Genomic DNA, 16,826 nt, shown 5'->3' on the forward strand with positions numbered 1-16,826 from the left:
GATGCAGGAGTTTCAGGCAGAGAAGGTTAACACACCTCCTGCGAGCGCTCCTCCACCTCTGCGCAGTCCACCCTGCCAGACGTATGATGTTGAGGCTCCTCCTGCCTCCATGCGTGAGCTGCCGCATTGGGAGTTGCCAGGTACCAGCGCTATGCAGCAACCTCCACTTTCCTTGAGGCAGGAGCCTCTTGCTATGCGGCAACCTCCTCAACCCTTGAGGCAGGAGCCTTAACTCTTGAGGCAAGAGCCTCAACTCTTGAGGCAAGAACCTCAACTCTTGAGGCAAGAGCCTCAACTCTTGAGGCAAGAGCCTCAACTCACCTCCTCTTCCCTTGAGGCAGGAGCCTCATGCGTTGCGGCAACCTCCTCAACCCTTGAGGCAGGAGCCTCAACTCTTGAGGCAAGAGCCTCAACTCTTGAGGCAAGAACCTCAACTCTTGAGGCAAGAGCCTCAACTCTTGAGGCAAGAGCCTCAACTCTTGAGGCAAGAGCCTCAACTCTTGAGGCAAGAGCCTCAACTCTTGAGGCAAGAGCCTCAACTCTTGAGGCAAGAACCTCAACTCTTGAGGCAAGAGCCTCAACTCACCTCCTCTTCCCTTGAGGCAGGAGCCTCATGCGTTGCGGCAACCTCCTCCATCCTTGAGGCAGCAGCCTCATGCGTTGCAGCAACCTCCACCATCCTTGAGGCAGCAGCCTCAGGCTATGCGGCATCCTCCTCAACCCATGAGGCAGGAGCCTCATGCTATGAGGAGCCTCATGCTATGCGGCATCCTCCTCAACCCATGAGGCAGGGACCTCATGCTATGAGGAGCCTCATGCTATGCGGCATCCTCCTCAACCCATGAGGCAGGAGCCTCATGCTATGCGGCAACCTCCTCTACCCATGAGGCAGGAGCCTCATGCTATGCGGCATCCTCCTCAACCCATGAGGCAGGAGCCTCATGCTATGCGGCATCCTCCTCAACCCATGAGGCAGGAGTCTCATGCTATGAGGAGCCTCATGCTATGCGGCATCCTCCTCAAACCATGAGGCAGGAGCCTCATGCTATGCGGCAACCGCCTCAACCCATGAGGCAGGAGCCTCATACTATGCGGCATCCTCCTCAACGCATGCGGCATGAGCCTCATCCCTTGCAGCATGAGCCTCATCCCATGCAGCATGAGCCTCATACCATGCAGCATGAGCCTCATCCCATGCAGCATGAGCCTCTTCCCATGCAGCATAAGCCGCACGCCATGCAACATGCTCTGCTTACCTTACAGCATGCTCTACATACAGCATGCTCTGCATACAGCATGCTCTGCATACCTTACCGCATGCTCCTCAGTCACACATCTTTGGTTGTTGCCAACTCACAAGACTGTCAAGCAGTTTCATAACGTTGCCTTCTAGTCTGCTGCTTTTGCACCAGTGAAACCCTCACTGAGAGAACTTAGCTTTTCTCGGATATGGTTCCTGTAGATGAGAAAGTGCTATTCTCCCTCCTTCTGATATTCCCTTGAGGACTCTGTCATTTGGAGAGGAGCCTTTAGCTGCTTAGCCTCCTATGGACTTTTTTTTTAAGCATAACATGCTTCCAGGGAGGGTAATGGTTCCACTTCAGTCGCTAACCCCGTCTGTTACCACACCTGTTCCCATAGACCTTGAGCTTTGTTGCAAGACATGCAGTCCAAGCTTAGTCCTTGTTAGAGGATTTTTTTTTTTTTGTTTACGGAGTCAGTGTGTCACTGGGAAGACGTTCAACAACCAGCAGAAGTGACTTGTTGTGACGCAGTGCGGCAACCTCAGCAACCCGATAAGGAGTTGTCTGTACGACCCAGACAATCTAGACAGCTTCGGGTTGTCGCTGTACTTCCTCGCTTCCCCATGGTTGACAGTTCACAGACTGTGCAGCAGTACCATGATCTTGTGTCCGGCTCCGTCAGACGACTAGCTTTTAAGAGCTCCCACAAGTCGTCGCTGTCTGGAGATTCTCAGATGGACTATGGATCTGACCAAGGAACTGGGCCTCCTGGTCAATTTTGAGGAGTCCCAGCTCGTCCCATCCCAGACCATTGTCTACCTGGGTATGGATCTTCAGAGTCGAGCTTTTCGGGCTTTTCCGTCGGCCCCAAGGATCTACTAAGCCCTAGAATGCATCCAGAGCATGCTGAGAAGGAACCGATGCTCAGTCAGGTAGTGGATGAGTCTAACAGGGACACTTTCATCGCTGGCCCTGTTCATCGAGTTAGGGAGACGCCACCTCCTCCCCCTTCAGTATCATCTAGCGGCTCACTGGATAAAGGACATGACGCTAGAGACGGTCTCAGTTCCTGTTTCCGAAGAGAGGAGGTCTACTCTCACGTGGTGAAAGAACAGCTTTCTTCTCAAGGAAGTCTACCTTTGGCTGTTCAGAAACCCGACCGCCGTCTCTTCTCTGACGCATCAGACACGGGCTGGGGTGGGACTTTGGACGGACAGGAATGCTCGGGAACATGGAATCAGGAGCTAAGGACACTTCACATCTATTGCAAGGAGCTGTTGGCGGTTCATCTGGCCTTGATAAACTTCAAGTCCCCCCAGCTTAACAAGGTGGTGGAGGTGGACTCTGACAACACCACAGCCTTGGCTTACATCTCCAAGCAGGGAGGGACTCATTCGTGGAAGTTGTTCTAGATCGCAAGGGACCTCCTCATCTGGTCAAAAGATCGAAAGCTCACGCTGGTAACGAGGTTCATTCAGGGCGATATGAATGTCATGGCAGATCGCCTTAGCCGGAAGGGTCAGGTCATCCCCACAGAGTGGACCCTTCACAAGAATGTTTGCAGCAGACTTTGGGCCCTGTGGGGTCAGCCAACCATAGATCTGTTCGCTACCTCGATAACCTAGAGGCTCCCGTTGTATTGTTCTCCGATTCCAGACCCAGCAGCAGTTCACGTGGATGCTTTTCTGCTGGATTGGTCCCATCTCGACCTGTATGCATTCCCGCCGTTCAAGATTGTCAACAGGGTACTTCAGAAGTTCGCCTCTCGCAAAGGGACACAGCTGACGTTGGTTGGCTCCGCTCTGGCCCGCGAGAGAATGGTTCATAGAGGTACTGCAATGGCTGGTCGACATTCCCAGGACTCTTCCTCTAGGAGTGGACCTTCTACGTCTACCTCATGTAAAGAAGGTACACCCAAACCTCCACGCTCTTCGTCTGACTGCCTTCAGACTTTCGAAAGACTCTCAAGGGCTAGGGGCTTTTCGAAGGAGGCAGCCAGAGCGATTGCCAGAGCAAGGAGGACATCCACTCTCAGAGTCTATCAGTCTAAAGGGGAAGTCTTCCGAAGCTGGTACAAGGCCAATGCAGTTTCCTCAACCAGTACCACTGTAACCCAGATTGCTGACTTCCTGTTACATCTAAGGAACGTAAGATCCCTTTCAGCTCCTACGATTAAGGGTTACAGAAGTATGTTGGCAGCGGTTTTCCGCCACACAGGCTTGGATCTTTCCACCAACAAAGATCTACAGGACCTCCTTAGGTCTTTTGAGACCTCAAAGGAACGTCGGTTGTCCACTCCAGGCTGGAATCTAGACGTGGTCCTAAGGTTCCTTATGTCATCAAGATTTGAACCTCTCCAATCAGCCTCTTTTAAGGACCTCACATTAAAAACTCTTTTCCTCGTGTGCTTGACAACAGCTAAAAGAGTAAGTGAGATCCACGCCTTCAGCAGGAACATAGTTTTCACATCTGAAACGGCTACATGTTCCTTGCAGCTCGGTTTTTTGCTAAACGAGCTTCCTTCACGTCCTTGGCCTAAGTCGTTCGAGATCCCAAGCCTGTCCAACTTGGTGGGGGACGAACTGGAGAGAGTACTTTGCCCAGTTAGAACTCTTAGGTACTATCTAAAAAGGTCATAACCTTTACGAGGACAATCAGAAGCCTTATGGTGGGCTATCAAGAAGCCTTCTCTTCCAAGGTCTAAGAACTCAGTTTCTTACCTATTCAGGCTCCTGATTAGGGAAGCACATTCTCATCTGAAGGAAGAAGACCTTGCTTTGCTGAAGGTAAGGACACATGAAGTGAGAGCTGTGGCTACTTCAGTGGCCTTCAAACAGAACCGTTCTCTGCAGAGTGTTATGGATGCAACCTATTGGAGAAGCAAGTCAGTGTTCGCATCATTCTATCTCAAAGATGTCCAGTCTCTTTACGAGAACTGCTACACCCTGGGACCATTCGTAGCAACGAATGCAGTAGTAGGCGGGGGCTCAGCCACTACATTCCCATAATCCCATAACCCTTTTAACCTTTCTCTTGAATACTTTTTATGGGTTGTACGGTCGGCTAAGAAGCCTTCCACATCCTTGTTGATTTGGCGGGTGGTCAATTCTTTCTTGAGAAGCGCCGAGGTTAAAGGTTGTGATGAGGTCCTTTAGTATGGGTTGCAGCCCTTTATACTTCAGCACCTAAGAGTCGTTCAGCATCCTAAGAGGACCGCTACGCTCAGTAAGGAAGACGTACTTAATAAAGGCAGAGTAATGGTTCAAGTCGTCTTCCTTACCAGGTACTTATTTATTTTATGTTATTTTTGAATAACTAATAGAATAAAATACGGGATACTTAGCTTCTTTGTTAACATGTATGCTGGTCTCCACCCACCACCCTGGGTGTGAATCAGCTACATGATTATCGGGTAAGATTAATATTGAAAAATGTTATTTTCATTAGTAAAATAAATTTTTGAATATACTTACCCGATAATCATGATTTAATTGACCCACCCTTCCTCCCCATAGAGAACCAGTGGACCGAGGAAAAAATTGAGGTGGTGTTGACAAGAAGTACTGGAGTACCTGACCACAGATGGCGCTGTTGTGTTCACCCCCACCTGTATAGCGATCGCTGGCGTATCCCGACCGTAGATTTCTGTCGGCAACAGAGTTGACAGCTACATGATTATCGAGTAAGTATATTCAAAAATTTATTTTACTAATGAAAATAACATTTTATCTTCCTTTCTCACGTGTTGTTTTCTGTGTTTCATAATCATGGGTCCTAAAAAGCTCAGTTTCGGTTCAGGAAGTAGTAGTAGTGGTGAGAAAAGGAAGAAGTCAATGCTTTCATTAGAACTAAAGCAAGAAATAATAGAAAAGCATGAGCGAGGTGTACGTGTTAGCGATCTGGCTAAACAATATGGCCGGAATATGTCTACGATCTCGACGATCATAAAACAGAAGGCAGCCATTAAAGCAGTGAAACCTTCGAAGGGGATCACGATTATTTCCAAACGTCGTAGCCCTACCCTTGAAGAGATGGAATGCCTTTTGTTAATATGGATCAAGGACAAGGAGATTGTTGGCGATACGATCACTGAAACGATCATTTGTGAGAAGGCCAGCGCTATCTACAGTGACTTGAAGGCGGCGGGCTCTGGGGGTGACGCGGGGGAGAGTTCAGCAGATCTTACGACGTAGGAATTCAAGGCGTCTCGAGGTTGGTTCGAGAAATTTAGGAAACGGACCGGGATTCATTCAGTTGTTCGGCATGGAGAAGCTTCGAGTTCGGACACCAAGGCTGCTAAAGACTTTGTTAAAAAGTTCGAAAGCATCGTGGCGGAGGAAGGCTGCGTAGAGCAGCAGGTGTTCAACTGTGATCAAACCGGTCTGTTTTGGAAAAAGATGCCTACTCGAACGTACATTACCGCCGAAGAGAAGAAAATGCCAGGACATAAACCAATGAAGGATCGGTTGACTCTTACGCTTTGTGCGAACGCCAGCGGGGACTGCAAAATTAAGCCTTTATTAGTTTACCATTCTGAAAACCCTAGGGCATTTAAAGGACATAGAATTAATAAAGACCTGCTACATGTTCTATGGCGTTCTAATTCTAAGGCTTGGGTTACTAGACATATCTTTGTGGAATGGGTAAACGTAGTTTGTTCCGTAACCGAAATACAAACCACGCTATTTAATATGGGTATTACTTTCGGCGTAGCTGAAATGACGAGCCATTAAAATTTTAACGAGGGTTTACTACCCCCTTGCTAGTTAGCGAGGGGGTAGGGAGGGGTAGCTAGCTACCCCTCCCCCCCTCACACACCTGTGACTAGCTCACTTTGCTTTTGGCTCGGGTGATGAACAGACGTGTCTGCTCCCACCCTCGCTTATTGACAGCCTTTGATCTTGTTTGCTTTTTCTTTTCAGTGTGCTTGGAAGTTGTCCTCTACTATGCGGAAGTGTCCTGGATTACCTGACCGCCCTTGTGGTACATATATGTCTGCAGTCGAAACGGACCCTCACAACTTATGTCCTTTTTGCAGGGGACAACGGTGTGACAGAGATAAAGTGTGTAATGAGTGTAGGGAGTGGTCTACCTCCCAGTGGAAGAGGTTTTCCCAGCGCCGGAAGAAGAAGTCCAAACGTGATTTGTTCCGTAACCGAAATACAAACCACGCTATTTACATGGGGTATTACTTTCGGCGTAGCTGAAATGACGAGCCATTAGATTTTTAACGAGGGTTAACTACCCTCTCGCTAGCTAGCGAGGGGGTAGGGGAGAGGTAGCTAGCTACCCCTCCCCCTCACACACCGGTGAACTGATTCACTTCGCTTTTGGCTCGGGCGGTGGGCAGACGTCTCTGTCCTGTCTTTGCTTGGCAGCCATTAATGTTTTGTCTTTACTTAATTACTTACTTTTCTTATACTTAATATATATGTAAACATTCTTATGTTTATGTAAATATTTGAGTATAGAAATACAGTAAGTTTCCTTTTCAGTGTTTGTGCTGTGTGTGTAGTGTACGACAACATCTCCGTGTGGTTCCAGGCCCCCACGGTGACATTTCATGGGTCGGGATCTCTCCCTTGGTCCTTCGGTCCTCCCTTCGGCTTCCGATTCTCGGGCGCCGTGGGGAATCGTCATCACTGGACTTTATTTATTAATCTGTTTTCTCCGCTGTTCCTCCTTCCCTACGGGGAACTTGGACTATCATCGTAGGGAACATGGGAGTATAGTTTGACTACGGTCTCTCTCTCTCTCGAGGTCGTTCACCCTATTATTACTACTACGTATTACGGTAGCTTCCTTCCCGCTGCGGGTTGAGTTGCTACTCCGTTTATTTTGTCTCAATTATTTTTAATCAAATCTAATTGTATTTGTTAACTTTTCAGCTTCTGTGTAGAACACTTCTTCGGGGTTCATTCGTTCTTACTATTTGTTAACATTCTTAGATGAATTACATAATTATAGTTGTTATAATTCTGTTTTTGTTACAATTCCCCGCCTTCCCCCCCTTCCCGTGAGTGTCAGTGGGGGAGGAGGGCGCATTCCTGGTGTGTAATTCTTATGTTCTTTTCCCTCGGGGTTCCTCTTCGGAGTTCCCTCGGTGGAATGAATGTTAACTAATTATTTATTTTATTTTCACAGTTAACTATCTATTTTTTCATTTGCCTAATGTGCCAACGAAGCAGAGCTGTCCTGTTTGGTCCTGGGGAGTCTGCTGTTGCCGCCTCCTCTCTACAACTTCGTCATGGGCGTGTTCCCTTCTCCTAGAAGTTCTCCCGTGTCAACTGTCAGCTCCTTAGTTCATTTAGAACGCTCAGGAGATTCGCCTCCATGGGTTGGTAACTTCCCTTCCGAGGGAGGTTCCCTTCCCAGGTAGGAGTTTTTTCCCCTTCAGGGGGGCAACTTCTCTTACCTTAATAATTCCTGGTTGGTTTTTCCTGGTCCTCGGGCAGTTATGCTCTTGGTGCTGAGCAACCGCTTCTGTAACCATGCTCAAGGGGCTGAGCGGTTGCAAGGCCGGACCATGGAATTCGTGCGATTATGCTCTTGGTGCTGAGCGGTCGCACTTGCAGCTACGCTCAAGGGGCTGAGCAGCTGCAGGAGCTCCTCTTCGGAGGGTTGCTCTCTATGGTCAGCTTGCTGATCCAACGGCCCTAAGGGGCGCCTTCATCAGTTCTTCTTGTCTCTTCTACGAAGTGTTCACCTCTCTCGTTCGCGAGAGAGGACACTCATAGAGACTCCTCTTCGGAGGACTCCCCTGCTGTTGTTGCTGATGTTGCTGAAGGCTCAGTTCCCCCCTCGGAACATCCTTCGAGGGGGCAGCTGAGTCCAACGGTCTCTCCTGCGAGTGTCTCTCCCCCTCGGGGGAGTTCACTAACAGAGACTCTTCTTCAGAGGACTGATGATGGTGCTCCTGTCCGTGGTCGTCTTCATCTTCAGCCGCAGAGGATCCTCCTCGACGAGAACAGACCGTTGCACCTGCTTCGCTAGACCTTCCGGCAGATCGTTCGCGATCTCCGCCACCTGCCAGACCTTCTTGTCTTCCATCTCCGTTCCTGGACGCAGATGCGCAGTGGGCGCCACTCCACCCCGTTTTCCAACGGGCACCGGTCCCTTCGGGGCAAAGGGCTTATCTCACTATGTGAGTAAGTCCCTTTAGTGCCAGGTTTTTACCTGTGCAACCTCGTTCTCCTGCGCGCTCGCGCGCAGTAGTTCACAAATGCTCTCCTGCTGTGGACCTTCTGCATCCCCTGATGGAACTCCCGAGAGAGCTTCCCCCACGACACGAGCCACTCAAGCAACCACACAGCAACATCTGCCACAAAGCCGTAGCATCGCTTCGGCCTCACGCCTGGAGACTATCCAGCATTCCCTCACAGAAAGAGGCGTTCCGCAACAAGTTGCGGAGCGGATGTCTCGACACCTGTGAAAGTCATCCGCAGGGGTCTACCAGGCGAAGTGGAGAGTCTTCTGTGGTTGGTGTCGTGGGAGAGGTATCTCTCCCCTTGATGCCACTATTCCAGCAATAGCGGCATTATTGTATACCTGCGGGAGGGAATGCGCCTTTCGCTCTCGGCGGTGAAAGCCTATCGCTCAGCCTTAAGCCTGGCCTGCAGGCTGAAAGGAATAGACATTTCCTCCTCGCTGGATCTTTCTTCGCTCATGCGAAGCTACGAACTTACCTGCCCCCAGTCGGAAGTGAGACCTCCTCCATGGAACATGGTTCAGGTTCTTAGGGCTCTCAAGAGACCTCCTTGCGAACCATTACGCCAGGCTTCTGATCGTCACCTGACTTGAAAGATGGTGCTCCTGCTCGCTCTGGCCTCGGCCAAGCGTGCCAGCGAACTTCATGGTCTCTCGTACGTCGTCGCCTATTCAAGAGGAGAGGGGGAGGTAACGTTCAGGTTCGTCCCTGAGTTAGTCACAAGTCTCAAAATCTTGGAGCCCGGACCCCCGGTTCGACTCCTTCATGATTTCGAGTCTCCGTTCTGTAACAGATGACCCAGACCATCTCCTACTATGCCCAGTAAGGAGTCAGAGGTGTTATCTTAAGAACAGCTGCAGTTCGTCCTCACATGCAAGCCCTGTTTGGGAGCACAGGAAGGATGGAGAGGAGGGTCACCAAGAATACCTTTTCAGCCTGGATTTGAAGGGTCATCCATCACGCCCTGAATCCAGACCCTCCTCCGTCACGTCGCCTTAGAGCACACGACGTCAGAGGCATCGCAACGTCCCTGGCCTTCAAGAGGAACTACTCTGTGACGCAGGTGCTACAAGCTGGAGTCTGGAAGCGTCAAACAACCTTCACAGCCCACTACCTGCAGGACGTGACCCACAGGAGCTTCGATACGTTTTCTATCGTCCCTGTGGTGGCTACACAACAGTTGGTCTAACCTCAGGCTCCTTAATGGACAGGTAGCAGAAGGTTGAGGGCATTGTTACCCGGTTTTAGACTGCATGAATGAAAGAAGTATGTCTGGCCCATACTTCTTTCTTCATCCTCCCCTCTCTTGGGGAAAGCAGCATTCTGGGTTCTCTGCATAGCTGACCTCAAACCTCTGCAGGTAAACCATGCTTCCTTGTGTTCCTAGTATTAAGATAATACTGTCGCGTCCCCCATACCCTGACGAGGTGGTATTGGGAACGTCTTAGCCTAGAATTCCATCTAAGGGACTTCAGGTCAACCTCCTAGGACAAGTCACACTTCATCCCTCCACACACGAGCTTATGTAGGCCGCACGTTCCTTGCGGAGCAAGGAACTTGCGAGGTGCAGGGACTCATTTTCTCGAGTGCTGCTTACTCGGATTCTGAGCCCCCAGGCAAAGCCAAAGCCAGTAAGGCTGGGACTTTCCACCCTTCCTAAGGGCTAAGTCACCCCATGTAAATAGCGTGGTTTGTATTTCGGTTACGGAACAAATGACAAATTCGAAGATAATTTGTATTTTTCCTAACCATACAAACCTTAGCTATTTACACATATTTTCCCGCCAGCCCTGTCCCCCAAGGCAAGTCCTACCTCTAAGCGAAGTGAATCAGTTCACCGGTGTGTGGGGGGGGAGGGGTAGCTAGCTACCTCTCCCCTACCCCCTCACTAGCTAGCGAGAGGGTAGTTAACCCTCGTTAAAAATCTAATGGCTTGTCATTTCAGCTACGCCGAAAGTAATACCCCATGTAAATAGCTAATGTTTGTATGGTTAGGAAAAATACAAATTATCTCTGAATTTGTCATATTTCAATATATCCATACATAAATTAGATAGTCTCAATAAATATCGATTGACTCCGTAGGGGCTATTGATGTTGATGTACTATAGGCTTTATGTAAAAGAACTTTGCAGTATCCATTTAGTTCCCTAGCTGACTCACGTTTTAGTCTTCTATTATACCCCTTTTTCCACTTCCTTTCTTCCATCTTGCTTTCCAGTCGTTTAGCTATTCTCTCCCGCAAATGCTGGGTTTTCTCTCTGTTGCATTTGGGTATTGAATGGACTAAATTCACATTTTAATCTGTTAATTAATCTCTGTGCTTACTTTTTCTTAACCATAACCATGATTACAAAATAAGAATATTATATATGAAATTAGAAATATGGCTGAAGAAATCTCTTCCTGCCACACTTTAATCTCTAGAATTTTATGTCAATATAGGTGTGGCCAGTGTGCTTTGTCCAACACAGCTCCCCAAAATATGCATGATCATTTAGAAAATAGCGGGAATTCTGCAATTGCGCAGCCTGGCAGAAACACTAGAGTTGTTCTATTTAATTTATATTTGTTCCTACCTGGATACAAACTATCGTCCCTTACTATAAGGATAATAGATAATAGCGGAGCTGGAACACAGCAGTTGAATTTATAACAAGGATTAAGCACCGACAGGTAATTACCTATTGCTAGTGGGGAGTTGGCCCCCTTCCGGGTCACTAATAACTCACTTAGATCTCAGCCCTCAGTGAGAACACCTCTCTCTGGTTGGAGCTAATATTTGGCAGAATTTTACTAATTCATTACTTTTTTGTTCTAGCGTGTTTGCTTGAGTGATCGCTTTCTTCAAGGATGCCTCCCGTTGTACAAAAATGTCCGGGAGTACCGCCTAAGACCTGCTGATGAGTCCCCTTGTGTCTTCAGTGCCAAGGGCATGCTTGTTCGCATTTCCCCATGTGATGATTATTGGGAGTGACCAACCCCCCAGTTGGAGAAGTACTGCAGGAGGAGGAGGAAGAAGCCTTAGAGGAATTCTTCGTCTTTGTGGTCATCACTGAAGTCGAAAAAGGCCCGGGCGTCTTCTTCCATCCCTGATACTCTTCCGTCTGACTCTTCTCTGTTGGCTTCCAAAGGGATCAAATCGAGTAAGATTGGTGGTCACTTAGCCATAGAGAGATCTCTGTTTCCCCTAGCAAAATGGCAGGGCCTCATCCTCAGGGCAGTCCTGGTCTTTTCAGTGGTCTGATACTCTGCATATACTGTGGCCCTTCTTGGGTATCCACAGTTCCCTTTCAGAGGAAAAGCTGCAGCAGTTCCTTGCTTCCAAACACCCATCAGAGTTCATCACCTCACTGGCATCTGCTCAGGAGCTTCCATTTATCACTCTGTCACCTGCAGAGGATGAGCTTAGTCTGGCATCTCTAGATCCTCTGCCTCATCCTTCTTTGGTCTTATCATCTGTTCAGCGAGCAGATTACCCTCACCCTTCTAAGAGCTCACATCCTGAGCATTGCTTTTTGGAGCATGCTTCCTGCATTGCTGCGCAACCTCAGCATGATCCATCCTTAACGGAGGAGAATCATAGAGCCTGCCCTTCAGAGATCTTCTCCAAGGACATCAGCTTCCTGACCCTCGTCTTCGCGCTCTTCCAGGCAACAAGCTTCCTCAGCGAGCGCTTCACCGTATCACCAGTCTCGTCTTAGACCTTCACCTTGCAGTTCCAGACATGCTTCCTGACAAGCTTTATTTGCCTATTCTCTTGCAACTTGGGTATCTGGCACTCTTCTTAGCACCTCGCCTAATCCTTCTCATCGCAGGCATAGAACATCACATTCACGTTCTGCTAGACATTCTTCCCCAGGGAGCTCAGTCTTCCCTCGCCACTCGCACCATGAGCGCTATTCTTGTGGATGCATTTTGAGACGCTTTCCATTGCCTCGCCAGCCTACCGATTGCCAGGTTTTATCTTGTCCAGCCTCACATGTCAGACACGTTCTTGCAAACCCCTCCCCTGGATGCTCCTCACCTCATCGCTCACACCACGCATCCTTTAAGCGCTCATCTCCTTACTTTCCTTCTTGCAAGGAAAGCGCTTCTAGTTATTCACCTCTCTTAAATTGTTAGCCTCGCTCGCTCTCATTGTTCAAGCCATTGTACGATCTTTCCTTGTTCGATAATAATGCACGCTCGCATTGCGATTGTCGGCGATATCCCTTGTCGGATCGCTACAAACGTTTTCTTATAGTACAAGATCCTTGCTTTTCACCTGTTCGTTCTAGACACAAAAATCATCATCAGCCAGCGTATGCTTCTTCAAGGCGCTTCCCTTCATGTCATCACAAGCGTTTGTCATCTGTTCCTCTCCAGAAAAGGTAAATTGGGGTAACAGAGCCCTCTCTAATCCTATTTATGATAAACCACTGAAGCCATGCTCTGAGCAAGTGAAACATGTACCTACAAGATACTCCAGACACCCATCAGCGGCTCCTGCTTATACAGTATAGTAAAGGATGATGGATTTTATTAAGTAGGAACAAATTGCAAACTTAAAGTACTGTAATTTGTATTTTTCTTAACTATACAGACTCGAGTCCTTTAATCAAACTTGCCCGTCATAACCCCCCCCCCCCCCCCCAGAAAGGCCCAGGCTTCCATCTAAGTGAGTTGCAAGTGAGCCGGCTGGGGCCCGGTTGCCTTCCCTCTACTGATAGGTCGGTTGTTTACATCTTGTTATAATTTTAACTGCTGAGTTCTAGTTTTACTGATATCCATTCTCCCTTTACTAAAGGACTCAGGTTTGTATAGTTAGGAAAAATGAAAATTACTTTTAAAAATTTGTGATTTTTTTTTCGGTTCTTTTATTTTACAGAAAATATAACCATGGCCTCCTTGCATCCCCAAGAAATAAGATCTGTGACTGTAAGTGAACTTCAAGAGCTTAAGTTTTCAATGCTGTCTCCCCATGAGAAAGTTGCAGTTATAAAAAGAGGCCGTTCAACACCTGATCTCCAAATATCTCAGCTAGGTGTAAGCAACAACAAGAAATATATTCGTAGCTTTAATTCTGAATGGTACCAACGAAAAAGTTGGCTTTGCGGCTGTGAAGTAAAAAGTGCGTTGTTTTGCTTCCCGTGTTTGCTGTTTGGAGGTGATGTAACGTGGACACAAGATGGTTTCAAAAATATAAATAAAATGAAAGAAAAAACTGAAAAGCATGAGAAGTCAAAGCAGCACGTCAATAACATGGTTTCGCTGTCACTTTTAGGAGCCGTAAATATTAAGGTGAGACTAAGTGAGGCATACAGACATTCAATCAATGAGCATAACATAAAGGTAAAAAAGAACCGCAAAATTTTATCCAAAATAATAGACTGTATTTTCTTTTGTGGAAACTTTCAAACTCGTCTACATGGACTTGATGAAAAAGACAACTCTGTAAATTCAGGGGTATTTAGAGGATTGATAAATTTTGCATCAGAATTAGATCCAAGTTTGAAGAATCACTTGGAAACCAGTACAGTATTCAAAGGTGTATTTAAGACCATTGAGAATGAGATACTTGACTCCATACTAGAAGTATACCATGAGGAAATAATGACAGAAATTAGAAAAGCTTCCTTTGTAGCTGTCATGGTTGATGACACAACAGATGTTTCAGAACAAACTCAAATGGTCATTGTTCTGCGTTATGTATTAGAGGGAGAAATATTTGAGCGTTTTTGGGGATTCTTTACTCCAGAAGATCAAACTACAGATGGCATATCAAAATGTATTCTAGAACAATTAGACACAATCCTTGAAGGAAGTGAACAAAAACTGATTGCTCAAACATTTGACAGTGCAAATGTCATGAAAGGCAAAAAAGTGGGAGTTCATGCAAAAATAAAAGCCGTTTATAGTAATGCACATTTCATGCACTCTTATGCACATCAACTTGATTTAATAATGAGAAATGCAGCAAGTATTACACGAAACACAAGAATATTTTTCTCAAATATTTTGGCCATTCCAACATTTTTCTCGAGATCACAGCAACGTGTGTCCATTCTCAAGAAGCACATGGAAGTTTACATTTCGTGTCCATCCTCTATAAGGTGGAACTTCGATATACAAACTGTAAACAGAGTTCATGAAAATTTGCAACCTTTAAAAAACAGCCTTACTGAAATTCAGTTAACATCAACTGCAGATCAAACCATTGCAGAAGCAACAGGAATTTTGAAATACATGAATGATGATAATTTCATGTTTTGGTTAGAGCTTTTTCATCAGATTATGCCTCATGTCAAAGTAATTTACAACCAGATGCGATCCCGAGAAATTAGTGCGGATAAAGTCAATGAATATACATCAAATTTCAAAACTGCTATTTTAGGAATAAGAAATTCAAAGTTTTGTGAGAATCCCTCAGAGACACTCATGGCAGAAGCTAAGGAAGTGTGTGATTGTATATGTGATGATATGATTGATAGATATTCTTCCACTAAACACTTATTAGTTGCTAAATTGTTTGACAAGAAAAGCTTCTCTAGTTTTAAGAAAAAACTTCCTTCAGAAGAGATAGTGCTGACCTCTGAAGCATATCCCATGATTGACAAAGAGAAACTTGAAACTGAACTAAAAGTTTTCTATTCTAGGTCTGATATTAATGAATATTATAAATTAAGTGAGCTGCTGAAATTTATCTTGGAAAATAATCTAGATAATGTTTTTAGTGAAATTACAAAACTGATAAAAATCCTTCTGACAATTCCCATGACTACATCATCAGACACAGAACGCTGCTTGTCAACACTGAAAAGAATAAAAACTTTTCTAAAGGACACTATGAATTCTGAAAGACTAAATTCACTTGCAGTGCTTTCATTGGAGAAAAAATTCCTAAATAGTCATCCAGAGATCAAGGAGAAAGTAATTATTCGTTTTGCACAGATTGAAACAAGGAGGATGGATTTTGATTTTAAATGATTGGATCAAGCTTGATCAGTAACAATTTGGGCTATTAGTAAGTAAAAAAAAGTGACCTTTTTATGTATCAATTTTCTTTTTATATGTTTGTTTCCTGTTACACTTGAAACGATGGCTAAAAATTCTCTGAAGCAGCACCCCCAGTAATTTTAACTACAAGCTGCCACTTGGCAGGGGAGAGGTACAAGCCAGTGTGGGATAAAAGACAAAATGAAAAGACTGATTGAAAAGATTGTAGACTGTAGTGTTTTTAAAAGAAAATTCATGTAATGTTTTTTTATGAAAGTATTAAAGTTTACAATGAGAACAAAAATATAAATTAGGAATATGAATATATTTGTTTAATTTTTGGTAAAACCCATCAGTTTATTTCATATACAAATAAAAACTATCGCCCTTTTATGAAACTATGGCTGGAGCAGCTGTTGGAAATTTATGCAGCGGATAGTTATAACTACTATCTAGTAAATCCCCATTTACCTGTCTGTAAACAAGACACGCACTTTTGACTTTCGCCACAAGTAGTACACACTTATTCTTACTGCCTCTCAAATTCTAGCAGTATTTTTTTTCTTTCTATTCCTTTATTATTGAATAAGTATGCAAACATCTTGTTATGCTTGAGTAAACCAGTATAACATCCCTGCATTCGGATAGGCTCGGCAGCAGCGATTCTTTCTGCCAGATGAACACATCGTCAGGCTCAGAGAGGTAATGCTCATGTTCTTGTTCAAGTGAGAACTTCTGGCTGTGGCAATGCCTTCTTGAACATCTCGTTATTGGACATACTTGTTCCATGTGGGCCTCTCCATCAATTCCCCACCTTCAGAGATGGTTTTGTTCTCGAATGCATCTAAGGAAGGGAGGTGTGCTCAACTGAAGAATCAAGTTGCCCAAAAAAATAAGCACCAGCATATCAACTCTTTGAAAGTTGTTCAATATTCCTAGCACTGCAAGCTATACAAAAGAGTTTGGTAGGGCATTTAGTGATGATGAACAACAATAGTGGCTGTAGCGTATGTTAACAAGCAGTGACAGACTGTCTCGTAGAGACTATGTAAATTGATAAATCAGGTACACATCTGGGCAGTGAACAATGCTGTAGAGCTGTCAGAAAGGTTCATTCCACACAAGGTAGCGATGTGATAATATCCTTGACTGGTGAACGCCAGACTGGGGTTCAAGTCCCGCTCAAACTTGTTAGTTTCATTGGTTGCTGCAACCTTATCATCCTTGATAGCTAAGGAGGGGGTGTTTAGGGGAGCCTATAGGTCTATCTGCTGAGTCATCAGCGGCCATTGCCTGGCCCTCCTTGGTCCCAGCTTGAGTATAGAGGGGTTTGGGCACTGATCTTATGTATATATATGATTAGTCTCTAGGGCATTGTCCTGCTTGATAGGGCAATG

General features: G+C 45.9%; 1 protein-coding gene across 8 annotated transcripts in view; it reads left to right on the plus strand.

Moving 5' to 3' along the window:
* The window catches only part of MED18 (mediator complex subunit 18), a 189,920-nt gene that overhangs the window by 142,972 nt on the left and 30,122 nt on the right, over positions 1 to 16,826 (plus strand). The window contains exon 1 of one of the 8 annotated variants that reach the window (XM_068345071.1): positions 13,343 to 13,479. The exons of 4 other annotated variants lie outside the window; for them this stretch is intronic. Coding sequence is in view for 1 of the 4 variants with exons in the window: in XM_068345069.1 (XP_068201170.1) it covers positions 14,047 to 15,420 (1,374 nt within the window). In the remaining 3 variants the exon portion in view is untranslated. 3 more of the 8 variants (XM_068345075.1, XM_068345069.1, XM_068345076.1) reach the window with 3 other exon arrangements.

The sequence above is a fragment of the Palaemon carinicauda genome, chromosome 21 (assembly GCF_036898095.1).
Source record: "Palaemon carinicauda isolate YSFRI2023 chromosome 21, ASM3689809v2, whole genome shotgun sequence".
NCBI lineage: Eukaryota > Metazoa > Arthropoda > Malacostraca > Decapoda > Palaemonidae > Palaemon > Palaemon carinicauda.